Source organism: Nicotiana sylvestris, chromosome 12 (genome assembly GCF_000393655.2).
Source record: "Nicotiana sylvestris chromosome 12, ASM39365v2, whole genome shotgun sequence".
Classification (NCBI taxonomy): Eukaryota; Viridiplantae; Streptophyta; class Magnoliopsida; order Solanales; family Solanaceae; genus Nicotiana; species Nicotiana sylvestris.
The window spans coordinates 99,256,991-99,280,979 of record NC_091068.1 but is presented as its reverse complement, the minus strand read 5'-3'; the positions used below and the strand labels follow the sequence as shown (position 1 = coordinate 99,280,979).

Genomic DNA, 23,989 nt, shown 5'->3' with positions numbered 1-23,989 from the left:
TCACAAAATGTTTTGATTCTCATCGATCTTTTCGTGGCTGTTCCTAACTTCCCAGCATGCTAGTCTGAGAATCTATTTTCAATAACTTTCCTCCGTCATTCTATGCAATGGATCTTTGAGTATGTCTTATGTTCTTATCTAGTGAAAACTTAAAAATATGCATAGTGTCAGTCTAGAAGAAGAAAGTCATTTTGTAAAATTTGTTAGTGTGGAAAGTTATTTTTCTTATTTATTTATGGAGATGGACATTGTTCTGACACGTATTTAAGAAAATATATCTTTAATTTTCAAATAGTTTAATGTTTTTCAAAGAAACAGAAAGTTTTACTTAAAAGTGATCACATTGCAAATTGATCAAAAACACTTCATATATGAACGAAACATGGTATAATAATGGTTAAAATCTAGAAACTAAATGACATTGAGAACTCAAACAAAAATATTAGCAGAAGACTAAAGAATGAAAGTAATGCATTCAAATTTCAGAAAAAATAAAATATGATACAAGACCACAAAAGTGATTCTTTACTCTTTGAAGAAATAAATAGACAAAAGTTGTATGTAGAAAAGAAAAAGTGAGCTTTTATGTTTTTTTTGGGTACATAGTATGTAGTAAATGTTTCCATTATTGTAGCACGATTTATAAAGGAAAGAGTGAATTCTAGATGTTAAAATAATACAATTCAATACAATATCGCAAATGCTTGGTATCATTTACATGCTACATACATATTCCTTTTCGGATTACTAAAAAGGAATTTTGTAAAAAAGGAGGTTCAGAAAGGGTTATCAGGAGAAAGAGGAAGAAAAGGTAAGAACTAAACATGGAGCCATTTGTCACGTCCTTAGTTGTTAATTAAGTACACGTGCGATATTTGACAACTCGCTCACGATTTTGCACAACTTGCTCACGTTCTTGCAATGTCAAGTCAGCCTTACTACACTCAAGATCGCTAAGAGAATGGAAGAAGAACACAAGAGAATTGTTAAAGGAAGCTTTGTATTAGAGAGAACTTCAATTGTTTGCTTGATGAATTACAAATGAATGACCTCCTTTATATACTAGTCTCAGGGGTTAGTGTGTAAATATTAATTATTACACAAGTCCTTGATATTTACAAGATAAGGGCTTTTTATAGAATTCTCTACAAGCCTAGAAGATTTCAAGGACTTTCCTAGCAAATCCATAAGGATCTAGATTCTTCCTAAGGAAATGTCCATACCTCTCTAGAATCTTCTCACAAATGTTAGCCTTCTTCTTATGTAAGCTTCCACATGGCATTAATATATGCCAAATGGCGCCTATGTGATATGATGACATGAGGGGTCATCACACTCTCCCCCACCTAATATTGCGACGACCGCGGCGAATTGCTGCTGCATAAACTCTCGGATCTTATCTTTAATTGCCACAAGTCTTCATATCGTTCTCACGTGGCCTCCTCCTGTGATTGCCCTTTTCAATGGACGAGGAACATAGCGGTGGCTTTTTGCCCTTGTTTTTGCCTGCCCTAGTAATCTATGATAGCCTCAATCTCCCGATCATGCGAGGCGGTGATAGTCATTGGCGCCCGACTTGATTGGTCCCTACTCGGATCATCCTTATCTTCATGATATGGCTTAAGCATGCTAGCATGGAAGACAGGGTAGATCTTGAGATACGATGGCATGTCAAACTTGTATGAGATCTTGCCTACCTTGGCGACGATCTTAAATGGCCCCTCATACTTGCGAATTAGATTCTGATGCATGCCCCATAGTGCCTTGAACTGTCTTAGGTTAAACTTCACCATGACCATGTCCCCAACTCTATAGTATGTGGGACGCTGCTTACGGTCTGCAAACTTCTTCATCTTCTTAGCTGCCTTATCCAAGTAGAACTTAGCAGTGTCGAGCTGCTCCTCCCATCCTTTGGCCATATGATAAGCCCCCAAACTCTTTCCCTTGAACGCAACTGGTAAGGAATGTGGAGTTTGTGGTTGTTGGCCTGTGGCTAGCTCAAATGGTGTCCGTCCCGTGGACTCACTCCGCTGCAAGTTATAAGAGAATTGGGCGATGTCTATGAGCCTTGCCCAATCTTTCTGATGTGCGCTTACATAATGCCTCAAGTAGCATTCTAGTAAGGCATTGACTCGTTCCGTTTGTCCATCCGTCTGTGGGTGGAAACTAGTAAAAAAGTGTAGCTCCGTACCAAGTATGTCAAACAACTCTCTCCAAAAGTTTCCAGTAAAGCGGGGGTCTCGATCACTGATTATATGCCTTGGTAAGCCCTAATACTTTACCATGTTCTTAAAGAACAACTTGAAGGCTTCCTTGGCTGTGCAATCTAGTGAGGCGGGCATGAAGGTGGCATATTTGGAAAATCTATCCACGACCACCATAATAGTACCATAACCGTCGGACTTCGGTAGACAAGTAATAAAGTCTATAGTTACGCTCTCCCATGGACGCTCTGCAACTGGTAGTGGCTCCAAAAGTCCTCCGGGTTGTTGTTGTTCAACTTTGTCCTGTTGACAGACAAGACAAGTCTGCACATAGCACTCTATGTCATCACGCATGCGTGGCCAATAGTAGACTGACTCAACCAGGGCCCTAGTGCGATGTTGACCTGGATGACCAACCCATATTATGTCATGACTCTCCCTTATGATCCGTCGTCTAATGTCTCCAAATTTAGGCACGTAGACCCGCTGACCTGTGGTAAGTAGTAGGCCGTCTTCTATTCAAAACCGTCTCGTCTTGCCTTTGTTGGCTAACTCGATAAGCTGTTTGGCTGCTAGATCATGCTGCATGCCTTCTTTTATAGCCTCCCTAATGTCCCATCTCGCTGAAGTAATTGCAGCAAGCTCAGCTTTCCGGCTCAAGGCATCGGCTACAATATTACCTTTTTCCAGCTTATACTCCAACGCATAATCAAACTCGGCCAAGAAATCCCGCCACCTCGTCTGCTTTGGTGTGAGCTTCTTCTGTGTCTGAAAGTAGCTAGTAGCCACATTATCAGTCTTGACCACGAACCTCGACCCGAGCAAATAATGTCTCCATGTACGAAGGCAATGCACAATGGTAGTCATTTCCTTCTCTTGTACCGTGTAACGCTGCTCCGTCTCATTTAACTTACGGCTCTCAAATGCTATGGGATGCTTATCCTGTATTAGGACACCCCCAATGGCGAAGTCTGAGGCATCTGTGTGCACCTCAAATGTCTTGGCAAATTCAGGTAATGTCAAGACTGGCTCCTCCGTTACAGCTGTCTTAAGGCATTCAAATGCATTTTGACAATGCTCCGTCCAAACCCATGGCTTGTTCTTCTTTAACAACTCAGTCAATGGTGCGGCCTTTGCTGAGTATCCACTTATGAACCGACGATAGTAGTTAACAAGGCCAAGGAAGGATCTCAACTCAGTTACCTTTATAGGTGCCTCCCACTCCTGGATAGCACGTACCTTAGCCTCGTCCATGCGTAGCTCTCCATTGCTAATGACATGGCCCAAGAAGTGCACCTTTGATTGTACGAACTCACATTTCTCCCTCTTGATGTATAGCTCGTTCTCTCGCAAGACTTGGAAAACCTTCCTTAAGTGCTCCATGTGCTCCTCAAAGGTGTTGTTGTAGATGACTATGTCGTCTAGGTAGACTACCACGAACTGATCAAGGTAGGGATGGAAGATCTTGTTCATAAGGGTGCAAAATGTGGTCGGTGCATTGGTTAAGCCGAAGGGCATCACCAACCACTTAAAGGATCCATCTCGTCACACATGCTGTCTTTGGATCATCCCCTTCCGCAATACGAACCTGGTAGTAGCCCTTTCGAAGATCCACCTTGGTAAAGTACTTGGCTTGCTCAAGTCTATCGAATAAGTCAGCAGTGAGCAGGATCGGGTACCTATTATTCACGGTGACCTTATTAATGCTCAGTAGTCTATGCACAAATGCAACAATCCATCCTTCTTCTTCTGGAACAATACTGGTGCGCCAAAAGGTGCCTTTGATGGGCGAATGTGACCAGCATCTAGCAGCTCCTTTAATTGTTTCCTGAGCTCCTCTAGCTCGGGAGGTGCCATATGATATGGGGAAAATGCGGGTGGCTTAGCCCCTGGCTCTAACTCAATCTTGTGATCCACCTCTCGCCTAGGTGGTAGGTGCTTAGGCAACTCCTCGGGCATGACATTTTTGTTTTCCTCAAGCAACTTCTCTATGCAAGGTGGCAGTGTCTCTTGAAAGCTCTTGTTTTCCTCCAGACTTGTGATGGTTACCACGAACGTCGGATCCCCCTTCTTGATCCCCTTGACAACCTGCATAGCTGAGAGTTGTGCTTGGCTCTATCTGTGTGGCATAGTCATTGTAGGTACCATGCAAGCTCCTTCTCGCTCCATAACCAAGAGATGTTGGAGGTAGGGGTCGATTAAAGTATGACAATGTCTAAAGAACCTTGCCCCAGTATGATGTCAAAGATATCCATAGCGGTTACGGTAAAGTTTGTCATACCTTTCCAAGTTCCCAATTTGACACCAACTCCATTAGCTACCCCACGAGCATTCTGTATCTCGGCATTCACGATCTTGACGCGAGAGTTGGTTGGAGCAAGCTTCAATTCCAGTCTCTTTGCGGCAGCCTCAGTCACGAAATTATGAGTTGCTCCAGTATCCACCATTGCACGAGCGGGCTTGTTGTTGATGGTGAGATACACGTACTGATTGCCATTCTCGGTAGGTTGGATAACTTGCTTCGTGACAGCACCACATAATCCGATCATACCCAACTGTGCGGTTCCCGGACTCTCTCCTTGTGGCTGCTCCTTCCGCTCACGTACTATGGCACTGAGGCTCTTGAGGTCAGGACAATTTCTGAAGCCATGTAGCCCTCCACATATATAGCATCCCTTCTTCTCGACCTACACCTTCTTCTCGGCGTAGCCCTGACGACCACTCGACTTTTTGAAGTCTTGAGTCTTGGATTATTGTTGTTATATCTCCTTGACTTTGCCACGGTCTCCCCCACCTTTGACATTGTTAACCTTTGACTCTTTGCCATTGCTTTTGTCGTGTTTGTCATGCCTGAAATCCATCAATGATTCGACCTCCACTCTTGGTCTATATCAGTGACTTGTCGGCATTGCAACTCCTACTTAGCCCAATTTTGCAACCCGTCCATGAAGTGGAACAACAAGTCATCATTGGTCAGGTTGGGGATTTGAAGCATAAGGGTGGTGAACTCCTTGACATAATTACGTATGCTCCCTATTTGCTTCAATTCCCTAAACTTGCGCCTTGCCTCGTACAAGACATTGTTTGGAAAGAACTGTCGCTTGAACTTCGCTTTGAACTGATCCCATGTGCTAATAGTACATAGACCTTTATCCACGTCGGCCATCTTCCTTCTCCACCATAGCATGGCAGTCTCTTAGAGGTACAATACCGCAGTATTGATCTTGGCCTCGTCGTCCCTCACTTTGCCGTGCCTGAAGTAGTTCTCCAAGTGCTAAAGGAAGTTTTCCACTTCTTGTGCATCACGAACACCTTTGAACACCGGGGGTTTGGGAGCCTCGATCTTGGCCTCCCTTGTCACCACAACATTGCTGGCTACCTCGGTCACGCCAGCATTGACATGCTCCTTGAGTGACTCTATCTTTGCCTTCATAGCATTGATAGTACTCAAAGCCTCCATGAGTTTGCACTCTAAGACAGTGATGGTTTGCCTTAGTTCCATCTCAGTCTGTGTACGTCCCTCTAAGTCATTTCGGATACTCTCAATCTCTTCAAGAGTGTGCCCCTCAAGAACGTTAAGGGTGCCTTCCACCTTCCCCAAGCGTTGGGCAAAGATCTCCACGGCGTCCATCCCTGCGTTCATCTTCATCACCCACTCTTTACCGAGCGAAACGTCCTCTGGAAGGACCTTCACTTCATCCTCGCTCGCCTCAGTGGCAGATGATTTTTGGGATGTAAGCCCTTCGTTTGACACAACCTCAGGTGGCACCTCCTGGCTCTTGTTGGTGGCATTCCTCTTTTTGCTACGGCCGCTCTTGCCAGCAGCATCCTGGATGATGTGGCTTGGGTGTTGACAGCGTTAATTTCTCCGTCGTTCGCCATTCCCTTAGTTGAAACCTTCGCTCTGATACCACGTTGTCACGTCCTTAGTTGTTAACTAAGTACACGTGTGGCACTTGACAACTCGCTCACGATCTTGCACAACTTGCTCACGTTCTTGCTATGTCAAGTCAGCCTTACTACACTCAAGATCGCTAAGAGAATGGAAGAAAGAACACAAGAGAATTGTTAAAGGAAGCTTTGTATTAGAGAGAACTTGAATTGTTTGCTTGATGAATTACAAATGAATGACCCTCTTTATATACTAGTCTCCTAAGGGCTAGTGTGTAAATATTAATTATTACACAAGTCCTTGATATTTACAAGATAAGGGCTTTTTATAGAATTCTCTACAAGCCTAGAAGATTCCAAGAACTTTCCTAACAAATCCATAAGGATCTAGGTTCTTCCTAAGAAAATGTTCATACCTCTCTAGAATCTTCTCACAAATGTTAGCATTCTTCTTATGTAAGCTTCCACATGGCATTAATATATGCCAAATAGCGCCTATGTGGCATGCTGACATGGCGGGTCATCACACATCGGCTTCTAGTAACTAACGAATAACAAGATTAAATCTAACAAAAATGCCAAGAATAAAATAAATAAATAAATAAAAGGAATTTTCAATTCAATACAATTTTCAAAAGGGCATCTTTCCAGTTCAACTAATCTTGTACTACTATGGGGTCAACTAAATTAAAAATCTAGCAGTGATAACACTTGAAAAAGATGTTTAATCTTCTCTTTTCTCTAAAGAAGGTTTAAGAATAATTCAGAGAATATTCCACTTTAGTCCTTGAATTTTGAGGTGAGGGACAAAATGCCTACTGATCATTTTGTAATGCCTTCCTGGCCAAACAATTTTCTACAGAAACGGAAATACCCTCGTAATATTGAGAGAAAATGCCAAATAGTCCTCAAACTGAGGGGAATTGAAGTGTTTGCATGATTTTTACAAAAACTTTCACGAACATTTATTGAAAGGAAATTTGTGAAAAAAATGTAGTATTTTGAAATTTTATGAATATTTCCAAAAAATCTCTTTACGAAAAATACCTCAAGCAATAAACAAACAGCCTCGTCTAATAATTTCTCACTTTATATCTTATTAAAAAAGAAAAAGCCTCTTGTCTTTATTACCCACTTAAGATCATACTAATAGATTATGATCCCAGCAAAAAGTGTAAATTTGGCGTTTATGGCAAAAGAATTAATGGAATCTTTGAATGCAACAAAAAGAGAATTTTATGAAACAAGAGCAGCGTGTTCCATCATTATCTCTTCGTAGATTTTTAAACTAATAATTAATTAATTCTAACCCGATACCCTCCACTCCCACCAAAAAATAAAAAGAAAAAAGAATTTTCTATAATTCAACGTCATCTTGAAATGAATTATCTAGAAAGCCTCAAGTTAACGGTGGCAGGAACCCATAATACTTGGCGACTTTCTTTTTCTCCTATTTTGACCTTAGATTAATGCACATGAAGAGAAAAGACATGAATTAAGTTGAAAGATGAATCAGTAATTTTAAGCTTATAGGTTCCTACAATGATTTCAAGTTAATAAACATAATAACGGGACCAACAAACTAGGTTTCAAGCTAAAGATTCTAATACTTCTAATGAATTGTTTTAGTATTAATACATAATTTATGCAAAAATTATTAGGTTTACGTGAATCGGTAACATTTGCATTAGCTCCGTCCCTGACTAAATTATTTAGTCCTTTATTAAGTCCAACTGAGTAACATAAGAATTGATTGGGATCAGGGGCGGAGCTAGAGCATCAGGAGCGGGTTCGGTCGAACTCAATAACTTTGATTTGAAACTTGTATTTATCTTAAAAAATCTATTAAATAAACATAAATTATTAATTTAGAACTCAGTAACTTAAAACGATTATCCTGAAACCATAAGCTTGAAATCCTATTGGCATCTACTGATCGCCAATACCCGGTCTTGCTATTAGCAATATTCGCGTCTTTATCATCCACCACCATCACCACCAACAAAACTAGTATATTCCTACAAGCGGGGTATGAGGAGAGTAGTGTGTATGCAAACTTTACCCCTACCTAATGAAGGTAGAGAAGTTGTTTGCAATAACCCTCGGCTTAAAAAGAGAGAGAAGAAGAAGAGGGGGAGGGGGGAAGGGATAAATAGTACTTCCTCTGTTCCAGTTTATGTGAACCTATTTTTTTTTTTGGTCCATTCCAAAAAGAATGAACTCTTTCTAAATTTGGTAACAATTTAGCTTAAAGTTACAACTTTACCCTTAATGAGAAGCTTTTATAACCACACAAATTCTCTGGGCCCCATTTGGACTTGTTTAGGGCCACAAATTCCAAAAGTCTTCATTTTTTACTTAAACTCCGTGCTCAGTCAAACAAGTTCACATAAATTGAAACGGAGGGAGTACTAAATAATGACAACAGAAAATACGATAATAGAAGCGAAGTAGATCAGACGTGTCTATGTCGTCCACTTTTTAAAGTGTAATATAGTATGATTGTCAAGCAAAAGTGGGAATTTGTCGTTTTTGGCAGAAGGATTGAGGGAATCTTGGAATGTCTTAAAAGGAGAATTCCAATTTTGTTGCACGATAACATTTTTCAATTCTGTTTGTCATTATCTCTTAGTTAATTTAAACTACCAATAAGTAATTATAATATCCTTATCCTTATCCTTAGCGTACTTGTTAGTGTGCCATTTCCATGAACTACCTTGGAGTAATTACCTAAAATGTTAAACCCTTTTATTTTCCTTACTGAATGGTGGTAACAATACAAACTGAATTTGTGTAGTTAATTTGGTTTTCGTGTAATCGTGTTAGTTTATATTCTCTGTAATCCGTGGATTAATTTGAAGTTGACTTCAATTATTTGGTTAACGAATTTAGATCATTATATTGTCTTCTTTTTTTTTCCCCTTCCTGCGGGGAGTGGACGAATCTCTTCTCATAAATTCCCACTCTTCAGATTAGCAACCTTCTTGTCTTTATCATCAATTTTCAAATTTGAATAGATTATGATTTCAGAAAAAAGTGCACATATGGCGTTATTTGCCTAGAGGATTGTTGGAATCTTTGAATTTATTTAAAGGAGATAGGTTGACTTGTCTCTGGTGATGAAATAAGAACAGCGCGCACGAATTTGAACAAGTATTTGCAGCTATCTTTTAGTATTAAAGGTATCTTTTCCATTTGAATAGAAAAAAAAAAGAATATCACCTACTACAACAAACACATGAAAACAAAACTACCAAGGTTTCTAGCGCGATACATAGAATTCTTCTGTCCTTAATAAAAGATTTTATTCTCTAACCAAAAACGGAGCTAGCCTTACGGTCGGGGATTCGGCCGAACCAGTAACTTTGGTCTAAATATGTATTTGTTTTATTTATTGAATATATACAAACTATTAAAAATCCAATACTTAAAAAGACTATAATTTTGAACTCATAAGTTACAAATCCTAGCCCCGTCTCTGGTTTCAGCATTGAGAATGAAAGAAATTTTGGTAGAGAGTGCTTCCCTCTTTAATCTCTTATACGGTATTGTTGAAGAGTGTACTGATACAGGGCAGTAGTTAGAGGTAGTTAGTCTGTTATTTAATCATAGTTAGTTAACTAGGGTACATAATAGTAACTATAGTTGAGTTAAATATTACTTACTATTAATAGTTATTAGTCGGTTAGTTGTGTACAGTTGGATATCATTTTGTTCAATGGAACAGTGAAGTTTCATTTCCAGCTTCTTCTTCTCTTCGTCTTCGACTCACACGCAATCTCTCGATCCAACTGATAATTGATTGAATTCATCAAATTGACATGGTATCAGAGCTAATAATCCATTGAATCTAGGACTCTTCACTGTGAATTTGTTGAAGGACGAGAATTCATCGAACCTCTATTTTTCGCTCAAACTCTAATTTTCTTCAATGGCAGTTGCTTAAGTAACTGATCAAAGCTCGATTGTGATTGATCACAATCATCCTCTCTATTTGTATCCATCCAATATACCTGGAGCATTGTCATTGGGTTTCCAATTGATTAGAATGGAAAATTACACATTGTGGAGTCAAGCTATGGAGGTTTCACTGTTGACTTGCAATAAACCGTATTTATTGATGGAGCAATTACACGCTATATTTATAGAGATAAGTATGCTAACCTATGGGATCATTGTATTGCTATAGTAAAAGCCGGAATTATGCATAATGTTAGCCGCGATCTGTTAAGCGGTGTTCTATTTCACTCAAATGCATGTGCAATCTGGGCTGACTTGTGTGAGCGTATTGACAAGGTGAATGCCTCGCGTATGTATTATATTCATAGAGAGATTTTAACACCGACTAAAGGAACATCTACTAAGTCAGTGTATTACTGTAAGCTGAAGGACCTCTAGGGGGAATGTGTGGAAGCAGCAGATACTTCATCAACAGGATACCCTTCACTGTTTTAAACAATCAGTCACCATTTGAAGTGTTGTTTGGCAGGCAAGCTTTTCTATCTCGTATGAGAGTTCTAGGATGTTTATGTTTTGCCACAAATCTAGTGAGGGGAGATAAGTTTGGTCCTCGAGCAGTGAAATCAGTCTTTCTAGGATATGCTCCTACACAAAAAGGATACAAGTTATACAACATTGAACAAAGGTTAATCTTTGTGAGCAGGGATGTAGTTTTTCATGAAAATGTGTATCCTTTTCAACAGGTTACGAGATATTTCAGAGCATTTCCTCAGACAACTTCTATAACCAACACTGACTGCATACTATAACCAGTTAGTAGCAGGGGTGATAGTTCTCTTGGGACATATCCAATGGCAACTGGTAATACAGAAAAGAGTGAACCTATGCATGAGATGCATGACACATCATGTGATCCTTCATTTTCTACTCCAAGTAGTGTAGAGGTTGATCTTCCTTCTTCAAAGACATAGATAGCAGTTGTTGACAATAATGTTGTGGTACATAATGAGATAACTTTTTCTTGTGATTTGATGAAGTCTGGCAGGACCATCAGAGCTCCCATTTGGCTCAAGGATTACATTAGACCTCAAAGGGGGTCCAGTTCAGCACATCATTGCTTATATCCAATTAGTAATGTCATGCATTATGGTGGTCTATCAGCCAAATACCAAGCTTATGTTTCCAAAGTATCTTCAAAAACTAAACCTACATCCTATCATGAAGCAGTTAAGGATGTAAGGTGGGTTGAGGCCGTGAAGGCAGAGATTCAAGCTTTAGAAGATAATCACACCAGGGAAGTTTTGACATTTCTTCCGGACAAGAAGACAATTGGTTACAAATGGGTCTGCAAGATCAAGTATACAATTTCTGGAGATATAGAAAGGTTCAAGGCTCGATTGGTGGCTAAAGGGTATCGTCAGAAGGAGGGTTTGGATAATCAGGAAACATTTTTACCTGTGGTAAAAAAATGTCAGTGTTAGGTCTGTGATTGCTATTGCAACTGCAAAAGGTTGGGTCTTGCACCAAATGGACATGTAAAATACCTTCTTACAAGGTGATTTGGAGGAAGAAGTATATATGGATTTGCCACAGGGCTTCTCCCATTCAACAGGTAAAGCAAAAGTTTGTCGACTACACAAGTCCCTTTATAGGCTTAAGCAGGCCTCACGCCAGTGGAACATCAAGTTGACTACTGCTCTTCTTCAATCGGGTTTCAAATAAAGTCACCTTGATTATTATTTATTCACCAAACATCTCAATGGGAGAATAGTCATCATTCTGGTATATGTGGACGACTTACTCATCACTGGAGATGATGTTACACTCATATCTAGCACTAAAGACATACATCATCAAATTTTCAAAATAAAATATTTGCGATAGCTAAAATATTCTCTAGGGATTGAGTTTGCAAGGAATAAGGAAGGAATCTTATTACATCAGAGGAAGTGCTCCCTTGAACTTATCTCTGATGTTGGTTTGGCAGGAAAAAAACCTGTAGGGGCTCCTGTTGAGGTGAATCAAAAGCTGACCACAACTGAATTTGATCACCAATTTGGTGTTGACAATGATTCTTTGCTCGCACATCCTGGAGCCTACCAGAGATTAATTGGTAGGTTACTTTACTTGACAATTACTAGGTTGAATATCTCTTTTGCAGTGTAATGTTTGAGCCAGTTCATGCATCCTCCCAAGACTTCATACTTGGAAGTTGCATTAAGAGTGACCAGGTAGTTGAAGAAGAATTCAAGTCTGGAGATTCTTATGTCATTTACAGGCTCTACCAAGTTGCAAGCATATTATGATGCTGATTGGGCCTCTTGCCCAAACACCAGGAGGTCTGTAACTTGCTATAAGGTTACACTTGGTGATTCTCTCATCTCTTGGAAATCCAAGAAGTAAACCACTATTTCTCGCAGTTCAGCTGAAGCTGAGTACTAGAGCATAGCTTCAATAGTGGCAGAAATTGTGTGGTTAGTTGGTTTGTTCAGTAAATTGGGTGTCTCTCTCACTCTGCCAATTCCACTCTATTGCGATAGTAAATCAGCTATGCAAATTACTGCAAACCCAATTTTTCACGAGAGAACTAAACATATTGATATAGATTGTCATTTTATTCGTGAGAGGTGCAACATAGGCTGATAGAGATTGTGTATTTGCCATCTGTGGATCAACTTGCTGACCTCTGACCAAGGGGTTGAGTAGTTTTCAACATGATTATTTGCTATCCAAACTAGGCCTAAAGTACATTTTCATTAGACCTAGCTTGAGAGGGGTGTTGAGGAGTGTACTGATACATGGCAATAGTTAGAGGTAGTTAGTATGTTATTTAATCATAGTTGGTTAACTAGGGTACATAGTAGTAACTATGATTGAGTTAGATATTAGTTAGTATAAATAATTGTTAGTCGGTTAGTTGTTTGCAGTTGAATATCATTTTGTTCAATGGAACAGTGAAGTTTCATTTCCAGCTTCTTTTTCTCATCGTCTTCGACTCACACGCGATCTCTCGATCCAACTGGTAATTGATTGAATTCATCAAATGGACAAATATTAATCCCAATTAGTCGGAGCCAATAGCGAATACTGCAGGCATTGGATACCAGATGGGAAACAGAAAAAATACAAGAAAATAATGGAATATGAAACCGGAGGACAACTTTTCAATTAATCGGTATCTCATGCCTTCACATATTATATATAGCCCACAATAACAACAACAGAAACAAAAACATGTAAACAACTTTCTCCACTACAACTAATACTAAGAACATAAAAAATCCTACTACTTGCTTCTCCTTTCATTATTCGTTGTTGCTAAAAATTTGTTACAATGGAAATTAACTTCCAAAAACGGCAGCAAACAGAAGCAAATTCAAAGAACAAACTAGCCAAATTGAAGGGGAAAAGAAGAAGCAAAAGCCGTAACAACTTTGTAGGTGTAAGGCAAAGGCATTCAGGAAAATGGGTAGCTGAGATTAAAGACACAACAAAGGAAATAAGGATGTGGCTTGGAACTTATGAAACTGCTGAGGAAGCTGCTCATGCTTACGATCAAGCTGCTGTTCTTCTTCGCGGATCAAACACTCGAACAAACTTTGTTACTCGTGTTTCTCAAGATTCTCCTCTTGCTTCCAGAATTAGAAATCTTCTCAACAGCAAGAAAATTGCAAAACAGAAATGCCTGGATTATACTGTTCAAAGTAGTTTGAAAATCAGCAGTAGTTCTAGTCTAATAATTAGCAATTGTGATGATTCAATTTCTAGTGAGAATACACACACACAACTTTCATTCGATCAGGAAATCAAAGAAGAAAGTCAACTGTTTCATAACACATACATACCTGATATTGACATGGGCACATCTGCATATTCTTCTTTCTCAAGTTCTTATTTTTCATCTTTACAGCCTGAGTTATCATGGGGTTTTGGAGAAGGTTTTGAATTTGCACAAGAATTGTTGGATATTCCCAAGAATGTGATTTCAGCTGAGATGGGGTTAACAGAATATGAGATTATGAAAGTGGAAAGGCAGATATCAGCATCACTTTATGCAGTAAATGGTGTTCGAGATTACATGGAAAGTGTCCATGATCATTATGAGTCTCTTTGGGATCATCCCCTTTCAAATTATTAGTAATGTTTCAAAGAGTCTAATTACCATTATCTTTTGCCTTCCTATTTTATTTTATTTTCGTTCTGGGACTCTCTTCCCTCTGAAATTGAGAGAGAGAGTACCCTTCTCCGTTTCTTACTTTGGCAGTCATAGATTGAGCAAAATAGGAGCAGTTCTTGATATTGGTGCAAGCAATCGTTTTTGAATAAAAAATGTTGTGTTAATATCCAGAATGTATGTTGCAAATTACAAGGACGAGAATGACTAACTATGGCGTATGAACACTAATAATAGAGATTAAAATTTGGCTTACGAGAATTACATACAGAATAAATAAATAAAGTATTATAAAAAGAGGAGGAAAGACAGTATTCTTGGGAATAGGTTCAGAAAAAAGTAAAGGGACGTGGAAGCTTCTCTTTTCACAAAATCTATCAGAGCCAGGTTTCGATCCTGGGACCTGTGGGTTATGGGCCCACCACGCTTCCGCTGCGCCACTCTGATTTATTGATATGTTTCCTGCAATAAAATTTACAAGTAATATGAAGGCTCCCTTCTCACGTCACATTAATATTAGAAATCACTGGGAGTGACCGCTGGGTTTTAAATTTTAGTGAAGCTCACAAAAGGTTAATTAAACAGAAACTAGAACGAAACTATGCACTAAAAGTATGATTAATCGTACCATAGTGTTGAGTGTAGCTGGTTGCGTTTTACTAATTTTTGCAGAGATGCACCTACCGATAAAATAAGTAAATATATAGAGCCCGTTTGGATTGACTTATTTTATGTGCTTTTAAGCCAAAATAGCTTTTAAACCATTTTGTAGTGTTTGGATAAAATAAAAAAGTATTTTTAAGCTAAAATGACAAAAATAAACCAAAAATCAAAAGGTAAAATTCCTAACTTATGGCTTTTCACTTAAAAGTCACTTACAACAAGCCCATCCAAACGGGCTCATAATTCACCACATATTCTATTTGAGTTGTTCTTTCTTTTCAAGGAAGGGGAGTGATTAGGACCATTAGCCAAGAATCAACTATATAAATCCTCAATGACTATGTTATCATGAATTAGCTAGTATTATATTACCTAGCAGCCTACTAATACCTTTCTCCTTTATCCAAGTTTGGACCGGCAATGTAAGCAAACTCACACAGGAGTGAAGTTGATCCAATACTTTGGAAGACGTCTCATAAAAAAGACAGCTGCGATCCACATTGTAATAGCATGAATGCTGCCCTCCACAATGTATACAAGAAGGTTTCTGCCAATTCCATGGCATCTCTTCGTAGAGGTGTATAACTGCTAGAGAAGCCTTAATGCGAGATAGTGAAAAGGATTGGCCTTGGACAACAACTAGTTTAACAATGTTTCTGGTCTTGGATTTGCCTATCTGCTCATCTCTACCGTAAATAGCTTTAACACCATCTCTAAAAGTTGGCAAGAGATTGGCAAACGGAGGTGGGAAATACAGATGAAGCTAAATACTAGACATGCTAACATGAAGGCACAAGCAGATACAACTGAAATGAAATTGTCGAGCGCATGATATGGAGACCATGCATGAGCAACTAAAGGCTTACTTTCAAGCCCGTGCACAAGTAATATTCGAAATATTCAACCATAAGCACTAATAGCAATGTACTAATAGCAATGTACAGCTAATACTGCTACTGTATGCTTGTGGTAACTGGTAACATAAAACTGGGAATAACTCATTTGTCAGTAGAGTTTAAGTGCATACACTTTTAAGAAGTGATAGATATTAAAGAGTCAGAGGAGATTTCCCCATGGTTGTTGGATTGCATTACACGACTAACCATTTTTGTCACGACTACCACTTGGCCAAATACCAACCAAACAACTAAGTTGAAGGTTTAACAGCAAAATAAGAAACTAGCAACTTTTATCCTCTTATCCAAGTATTGCGGTATGATGAGTTGTCACGCAAGGAAGCATCATGGGCTTTGTATTCCATGACATAGCCATTAGGAAGCTTTAGGTGTCGTTTGATTGCATCTCTCAATGCCATCACAGCCTAGAAAAAACCAAGGTGATGTGAGCATGTTTACTTTTTGGCTTAACAAGGAACTAATTGGGTGTGGAATAAGGGTTAGATATAGCTTTACCTGCTGATCTGATGCATTACGATTCCATACACTCAATATGTCCTCATTGAAACGAATGCTTAAAACTGCACCGCATATGTTGTCACCATAATCGAGTTGATCACCTACCAAAGCCAGAACCTATACAAGAAATCCATGATAATTTTGTAAGTTCAAATAAATTCAACCATTACCGGTTTAACAGTGAACCTGACGTTATGAGTATGATTCAAAATAGCAGGACTCAATCACTGATACGTGGGCAATCCATCCACATGATATTAAGTCGATTCTTTAGGAGGGAGGTCATAAGAGTGGCTTACTACTCACACTCGGGCCTTGAAGTGTCGCCTAGGTGTTGCACTAGTCTTGGCCTGGGGCACCACACCATAAAATATTAATTGAAAAAAATAGCATCTCGCTATCTTTTCCATCCATCTATAGTTGCTAAAATTTGCATTTGAAGCCACATCGACCTTATCTGGCTGATGCAAATTTAGCAATTTCACTTTTTTGATGATGAAAAGAAAATTTGTTAAAACATTCAGATTTGCTCTAGTGATGAATGCGCTCTTAATATCATCCTCTTATGCTCCAAAAGGGAATAATGATCTAGAAAGTATAATAATTCCCCCTATCAGAAAGCTTGGAAACAAATATGAATAGCGTGACGAAACATCTTAAAAGAGATACAAATTAGTGCTCAACTTGTCAACTGAAATTTACCAAATTAGTGCCAATCCAAACTGATTCAGGAGTGAGGAGTAGTTGATTGACTAAATTAATGTTGATCGTTAAATATCCAAACACAAAAACTTCAATCCTACCTTCAACATCGGTAGAAGTAAATTCACAAGGAGCAAATGTATAAACTAAGAGATGAGAATATCTTCAAACTGACTCAACTTTTTGGTTAGACACTTTGAATCCAAAACAGTATGAGAAAGCCAGCTATGTTATTATTGACAAAAAATGAGGAACATCATTGGAACAAAACACCCTTTAGGGGAACAGATTAGAGGATAATGATGTTAAAGGCTGGTTAGAAATGTCACTTCAGTTTCTGGTGCACTGCTCCTCGTTCCTTTTTTTTCTTCTTTTGATATGGTAGATCCTTCTCCTTTAACCCTCACATGGATCAGAAGTGGCCTTTCATACTCCCTCCCCCCACCCCCATAATGATGTTAAGGGCTGGTTAGAAATGTCACTTCAGCTTCTAGTGCACTGCTCCTCACTCCTTTTTTTTTCTTCTTTTGATATGGTAGATCCTTCTCCTTTAACCCCTCATACGGATCAGAAGTGGCCTTTCATACCCCCCCCCCAACCCAGCAAAACCCCCTCCTCCGTCATGGTTGCGAATGAAGGGTCCTTTTCACTATGCTATCCCTCATTCTCTCTCTTGTTAGCTTCTCGCGCTCATGTAAGGCAGGAAATCTATATGAGCTTGGGCATCTCAACAATCTTTGCATAAACGGACTAGAAATTTCCTCTATTTTAAACAATCAAAAAGATCTCCAACTGCTTAAGATAACGAACTTAATTTTGTCATGGCTACCCGCAAATTCAGTTAAGATTTTGTTTCAGCATTAAACGGGATAGCCATAAAGTTTAGTTAAGTTGACACTTGACAGAACCAAGAATCACTGAGACAGCTGGCTTACCAGGTCCTCCCAAAAACGTCCTGAGACAGCTTTTTTAAAACGAATTATCCACTTTCCACCATTGCAGTTAGCAGCATCCTTCATAAACAAATATAATCAGGAAATTAACTTGGGTAAGAGATATACATAGTTAAAGACTTTTAAAGAAATTGAGAACAAAACAATGCAATAATTAGCATGAGCACCAAACCTTACCTCCCATAATGGACGAATACCCTCCTTGAAAAGATGCAAATCAGTTGGGCTTGGCAATGTTGATGGACGAGCCAAGTGGCAGTAGCAAACCCAAAAACCTTCAACCTATGCATGGCGAAAGTAAAATACAGTGATAAGGCAGTCAAATTAACAAATAAACAAAATGGCCAGAAATAAGTTGACTTACAGTGCTAAAATCAACAATTTTCTTTATATTATCCTCGTACGATGTTTGAGTTCGAACCCCAGGTGTCCGGCGAGTGTACCAGAAAACAAACTTGTGCTGATCATGACAATGAAGCAAACAGAGTACCAGAAGCACAATTCATAAAAGATGGAAAAGAAAGAATAAGATGAAAAGTAAACATGGATAGAAAACAATACTGTGCTTATGGAGTTATAAGACATGTCCCTAGCATATTTATTTTTTATAAAGAGAGGGGAAGCAAGCATGTCCTAGTCATCGTGTGAGCATGCTCCTAGACGTTTCTGCAATTCTAAACTCTTCCTGCCCTGACTGGCACTTGGAATGATGAGCATATTGTCTTTGCCATTTCTGAAAATGAAATGCAGAAATTTGGAGGGACATCACAAAAATTTGAACACCAATGTGGATGTTGATTGTCAAAAAAATAGAAGTAGGTATAAATCAAATGGGAAAGAACTGCAAGAATCTTGAATCACTGGATCCTACAAGATTATGCTATGGACTTTCAGGAAGTAAGCATCATTTGTATGGCACTTGATGCCTCAAGTTTGTTACCTCATACTCATGTCCCACTTCCAATTCCTGAAACTATAATATTAACCAAAATTTTGGAGTATATTATGTATATAGGTGATACTCGATGCAGATTCTCCCAGACACGCTATGTCCAATCCTTGTCACTCAAGCTCATATACTTATTTGTGCACGACTCTGGCATATTCAAATGTTTATACCATATGTTGTATTTCATTTCTCTAACAGGAACTGGCTTACTAGTAGTTATTATGTTGTGTATTTAGTTCTCTCTAGTTCAAGAAGTCTCTAAATAAATTTATTCAATATGACACATTATAGAGTTCAGCGACATTGAATCAAAACCTAAGAGTACAACCAGTATGAACAAAAGCATATAAGATTTTTACCTTGATGAACCTAAAAAATTAAATTAAAAAAATAGAAAACATTTTTTTGAGAAATAGCCACAAATTGCCTCAAACAACCTAACAAAATGAGTATGAATCAAAGCATATAAATTTAAACTTGATAAACCTAGAACTTATGAAAAAAACGTGTAGATTTAAACTTAAAAAACCTAAAAATAAATAAAATACAAGATATTTAGCGGAAATAGCACAGAAATAAAAATAAAAAGTGAGAAAAATGAAACCTTGAGAGGATGCAAGCCGGCTTTGAGGTCAACGGCGACGCGTTCGCGATCCTCGGATTCTTTATGGGCTGCAAATTCCAATTCTCTCTTCTCAGCTGTCACTTCCATTTAGTTCCGGCGAATCTCCGGTCACAACTCTATATGTATACTCGCCGGTTTCCCGTGTTCGATAAGAGACAAGTTTTTCAGAATGAAAATGAAGACGATTGTATATTGATTGCGGCTGCCTTTACACGAATCGGGTTGGCCCAAATGATTGACGAGTCACGCACAATCGGGTCTACCCGTCCCGACCACAGAAACCATTTTCTTTTCGTTAGGGATAATTTCACTTTTGATCCCTTTATTATTGATAAATTTTTATTTGGTCCTTGTACAGTTGTACTATTGGCCAACCATATTTAACCTTCAGTCCCCCCCCCCCCCCCCCAACCTACTTAACGTTCAGTTTATTGAAATGGGTGTTTGGTCATGTTACATAGGAAATATGTTAGATTTAGATTAATTTTAGATCTATAATGCACTTAAAATATAAATTAACAACATAAATTTAACATAACAAATGAGTAATTAAACAGTTTAATAGTTAACAATTAGTTAATTGGTGAAGGTTCACTGGCAAAGGTACCAAAAATACATATTTTAATTAATTAAAAGTTAAATGCGCTTAATCAGATATCACAAGAAAATATTATAGTTTATTAATATTCCAAGGACTAAAAGCACAAGTTGAAAGTTAAACAAAGAAATAGTAATTGAGAGAGGATTGTCCATTGACACTCTTTTGGAGAGTTAATTCCCTCAATGGTCACTTAACTTGATAATTTTTAGGCGTAATACATACGGAGACATCGAAAGTTGGCACGATCTTTCACTTAGACATTTAAACTAGACCTCTTTCCAATTAGACACGTTTCTTAGGCAATTCTCATACCAATTAGACACGTTTTTTGCTGGCTTATTAATTAACCAAGCGCGTGTTCTGCAATCTCTGTCTACGTGGCAAAAATAACCATTATAAATTGTGCCACATCATTTTATTTGTCCACCTCACTGTCCACCTCAGCTCTATAGTGTTATTTCCACTAAAATACAGATAATGAAGTTTGAATTGACCAAGTGTGGTACCGTGTCATCAATAGGAAGAGAATGAGCAGAGGTATCGACAACAACAATAGGAGGAAGAAGAAGGCGGAAGACGACGAGGTTGAAGAGCTGTTGCGGGCGGCAGAGGATGACGTATTCCTCAAGTTCAACCTCAATTCCCATATGGCTCGTGGTTCTTCCACCCAATTCATCGATCCAGATCTCGATCAACGTTTCCGTGCCCTCAAATCCAAGCAAACCCCCAAAACCAAAAACCCTATTCCCCAACAACCATGTTCGACCTCTACAGCTTCCGATGTTAACTTGTTTCCCAGATTTGCAGCTCTCAAAAGCTCCCTTCCCGCTTATTCTTCTTCGGCTAACCAACAGGCTGCGGAGGAGAATGAAGAGGATGACGATGAAGTTGAGAAGGTGATTAAGTGGGCCATTGATGCTGCTAGGCTTGACCCTTCACCTCCCTCTGACACTGATGAAGATGAAAATAGTGAGGATGATGTCAGCTAAGCGGAAATGATTTATGAGTGTATGTGGTATCCTTTTTGTTTTCTTCCAATCACAAATACTCACCTTTTCGTTTTCGGCTGAATTTGAATCTGGTATGGGATTCGAAAGAAGAATAGCGATTTGAGTCGTAGAAGATGACGGAAAGTGGAGGAGGTAATGGTAGAAATGGTGGTGGACATAAAGAAGAAGAAGGAAATAAAAAAAACAAAAAAAAATCTGTTTTTTGGGCTTTTCACGCGCCCATATTGGGTGAAACTCACTTTATGTGCCAACTTAGCAAGAAGTGTTTAATTGGAACAAAGTTCATGTAACGTATGTGCTCAATAGGAACTCTCTTAAGTTCAGGTGTCTAAATGAAAGATCGTGCCAACTTTAAATGTCTCTGTATGTATTACGCTTAATTTTTACCCACCAAAGTCACTTTTCTTTATTTTATAATAAATAAATTACTAAATTGTTCATTTGATTTTTCAAAAGTCATATATACCCATAAAGAGCATAAGAACCACTGAAATAGCCTTTTATAATAAAAAGAAATAAATTTATTTATTTTATCCAACCGTGAAAATATAAATTATTATTATACTAGAAGAGTCTGACCGTGCAATGCACGGGCCAAACATGAGAGATGCAAATTGAATACTTCGAGCGCAAACAATTCTGATGATCACAAAACTTATAAATGATAAAATAAATTTCAAAGAAACATAAATTGTTTCTATGTACAATCATGGTGAGTGTCGTAAAATTAAATGACTCCTCAAAAATACCTAAGACACGCATGTCTGACATGTATTTCTTCTATTTATTGCAGCATTATAAATCTATAGCAACTGCTACAACAAAATAATAGAAACTGAAGTTGTCAAGAAAAATTACAATCACTATCTCTGTGTGCTTAAACCTCACAAATATCTTATACTTTTTAAAGAAAAAGCGCGTATTTGAAGCATGAATCTTCTTTCACTTTATATGAAAATCTCTTGGTCTATCTTAATCTCAAAGAAAGGTAATTATTAGTGATAAGGCTTCAATGACTGTTAGGCATGGAGTGCTAGTGATAGTTCCGCTGGCTGTTAGAGCCTTACCTTGATAAGGAATATAATAAAGAAACCTTTTCCATAGATCAAGATACAACAAATTTGAAACTCATTTCTCCTTCGCGCTCCTCTTTATTAACCTACATTAATAATCCAAAAAGGTGACAATTTTGTCCAGCTTATATAGAGAACTTTGACGTCAGTATAAGGCCAACTGTACTTTTAGATTCTAAGTCATATCCACTATTGGCAATGATCATATTTCACTGCACTAAACAAAGATAATGAAGAAAAGCAACAAGCGAGCTGGCCTGAAATAATTTTACATAGTACAGGCATAATAATGAAAGTATGCTTGAGCCAACCTGTTACGGCCCAAGTTCTCCCTCCGTGAACTGTCGTGACGGCACATAGTCTCTAAGACTAGGTAAGCCTAACAAATTACGGAAAAAGAAATAAAATACGAAACTGGCCAGTTGCAGATAAAACATAATAAAAGAGTTTTAAAAATGACGCTCGGCATATACAATACATACTCTCAATACTGAATCAAACTCCCAAAACCCGGAATCTCATGAAATCACAAGCTATAAAAAAATTACATAGTGTTCTAACTCCAGGATGTCTAATCAAAAGTAAATACTGGAAGTCTAAAGCTAAAGGGGAGAATAGAGAGTGACTTGTCGGTCTGTAGACGCGGCAGATATACCTCGAAGTCTCTAATATCGCCCGCCTCACTGATAGAACGACTGAGTAGAAGAACCTGGATCTGCACACGAAAAACATATGCAGGAAAGGGCATGAGTACACCACAGCGGTACCTAGTAAGTGCCAAGCCTAACCTCTATTGAGTAGTGATGGGGAAGATCAGGGCCCTACTAGTTATATATATAAAACACGGTAAAACAGTATGAAATGCGACAATATAATTAAAATACTAACAGTCGATAAAGAGTAAATCACAAAAAGAATACAACTCAGTACACATAGATAGCAACAGGGGATCTCCTAGGATATCATCCCGTAGTCCAAAAGGTAAATGTACAGAGGATCTCCCGGGATATCGTCCCGTAGTCCAAATCATAAATATGCAGGGGAATCTCCCGGAATACCAATCCGTAGGAAGTAAATATCCAGTACAGGAGAATCTCCCGGGATATCGTCCCGTAGTCCCAAATATAAGTGTGCATGGGGATCTTCCGGAATACCGATCTGTAGTCCCAAAGTAAACATGCAGGGAAATCTTCCGGGATATCGTCCCGTAATCCCAAAGTAAACACACAACAGTCTCAAGAAAAGAATCAACAGTTCTATTCAAGTTCGTACCAAGAAAACAGAGATTTCTATTCTAAACATGTTGTACAGAATTCAAGTAGACAGTTTAAACAGATAGAACAACTAAATCACTTAAGCATGCTTTCCTAAGATAAATAGTAGGTTCAAAAATACAAGTAGTGTTCAACAAAAAGGAAACACATATATTTATTTAATGAAAATGGGGGTTTTCCAACAATTAGCACATGTACGCACTCGTTACCTCACGTACACGACATTCATATAACAATGATACCAAATCCAAAGGGGAGTTCCCCCACACAAGGTTAGGCAGGCCACTTACCTCGAATCAACTCAAAATCAATTCGAAATCACGCTCTTGACACGAGTATCCAACTCCGAGTTGCCCAAATCTAATCAAATCAATATCATAATATAAATATAACTACAAACAACGAGTTTAGCAAAAAGAATCGAAGCTAAGGTAAGAAAATAGAAAAACGCTCAAAAATCCTCCCCGGGCCTATGTCTCGTAATTGGATAAAAAT

At 38.4% G+C, this 23,989-nt stretch overlaps 4 protein-coding genes across 4 annotated transcripts; 1 reads left to right on the top strand and 3 right to left on the bottom strand.

Moving 5' to 3' along the window:
- Window positions 1-2,723: 2,723 nt before the first annotated feature.
- Window positions 2,724-4,298, bottom strand: LOC138883444 (uncharacterized). The gene is made up of 3 exons (XM_070164132.1): window positions 3,928-4,298; window positions 3,793-3,883; window positions 2,724-3,251 (listed from the first exon to the last, which is right to left on the bottom strand). Exons 1-3 carry the CDS (start codon window positions 4,296-4,298, stop codon window positions 2,724-2,726), a joined length of 990 nt encoding a protein of 329 aa, XP_070020233.1.
- A 1,180-nt stretch (window positions 4,299-5,478) lies between these two features.
- Window positions 5,479-10,123, bottom strand: LOC138883443 (uncharacterized). Its single transcript, XM_070164131.1, has 2 exons — window positions 10,109-10,123; window positions 5,479-6,033 (listed from the first exon to the last, which is right to left on the bottom strand). Exons 1-2 carry the CDS (start codon window positions 10,121-10,123, stop codon window positions 5,479-5,481), a joined length of 570 nt encoding a protein of 189 aa, XP_070020232.1.
- Window positions 10,124-13,389: 3,266 nt separating this feature from the next.
- LOC104215509 (ethylene-responsive transcription factor ERN1-like) lies at window positions 13,390-14,193 on the top strand. The gene has a single exon (XM_009765326.2). It carries the CDS (start codon window positions 13,390-13,392, stop codon window positions 14,191-14,193), a length of 804 nt encoding a protein of 267 aa, XP_009763628.1.
- A 1,660-nt stretch (window positions 14,194-15,853) lies between these two features.
- Window positions 15,854-19,839, bottom strand: LOC104215510 (eukaryotic translation initiation factor NCBP-like). Its single transcript, XM_009765327.2, has 6 exons — window positions 19,516-19,839; window positions 18,327-18,422; window positions 18,140-18,244; window positions 17,945-18,022; window positions 16,305-16,424; window positions 15,854-16,213 (listed from the first exon to the last, which is right to left on the bottom strand). Exons 1-6 carry the CDS (start codon window positions 19,621-19,623, stop codon window positions 16,082-16,084), a joined length of 639 nt encoding a protein of 212 aa, XP_009763629.1. The 5' UTR covers window positions 19,624-19,839; the 3' UTR covers window positions 15,854-16,081.
- Window positions 19,840-23,989: the final 4,150 nt, after the last annotated feature.

Bases quoted from the DNA above. Each gene is read 5' to 3' on its own strand.
- LOC138883444 (XM_070164132.1), bottom strand. From the start codon at position 4,298: ATGCAGGTTGTCAAGGGGATCAAGAAGGGGGATCCGACGTTCGTGGTA. The intron at 3,884-3,927 runs GTGCATAGACTA...CGTGAATAATAG, and splicing joins AAGGATGGATTGTTGCATTT to GTACCCGATCCTGCTCACTG. The intron at 3,252-3,792 runs GTTCGTATTGCG...GAATGCCTTAAG, and splicing joins TTCGAAAGGGCTACTACCAG to ACAGCTGTAACGGAGGAGCC.
- LOC104215509 (XM_009765326.2), top strand. From the start codon at position 13,390: ATGGAAATTAACTTCCAAAAACGGCAGCAAACAGAAGCAAATTCAAAG.
- LOC104215510 (XM_009765327.2), bottom strand. From the start codon at position 19,623: ATGGAAGTGACAGCTGAGAAGAGAGAATTGGAATTTGCAGCCCATAAA. The intron at 18,245-18,326 runs GTAAGTCAACTT...CGCCATGCATAG, and splicing joins AAATTGTTGATTTTAGCACT to GTTGAAGGTTTTTGGGTTTG. The intron at 18,023-18,139 runs GTAAGGTTTGGT...TTGTTTATGAAG, and splicing joins GTATTCGTCCATTATGGGAG to GATGCTGCTAACTGCAATGG.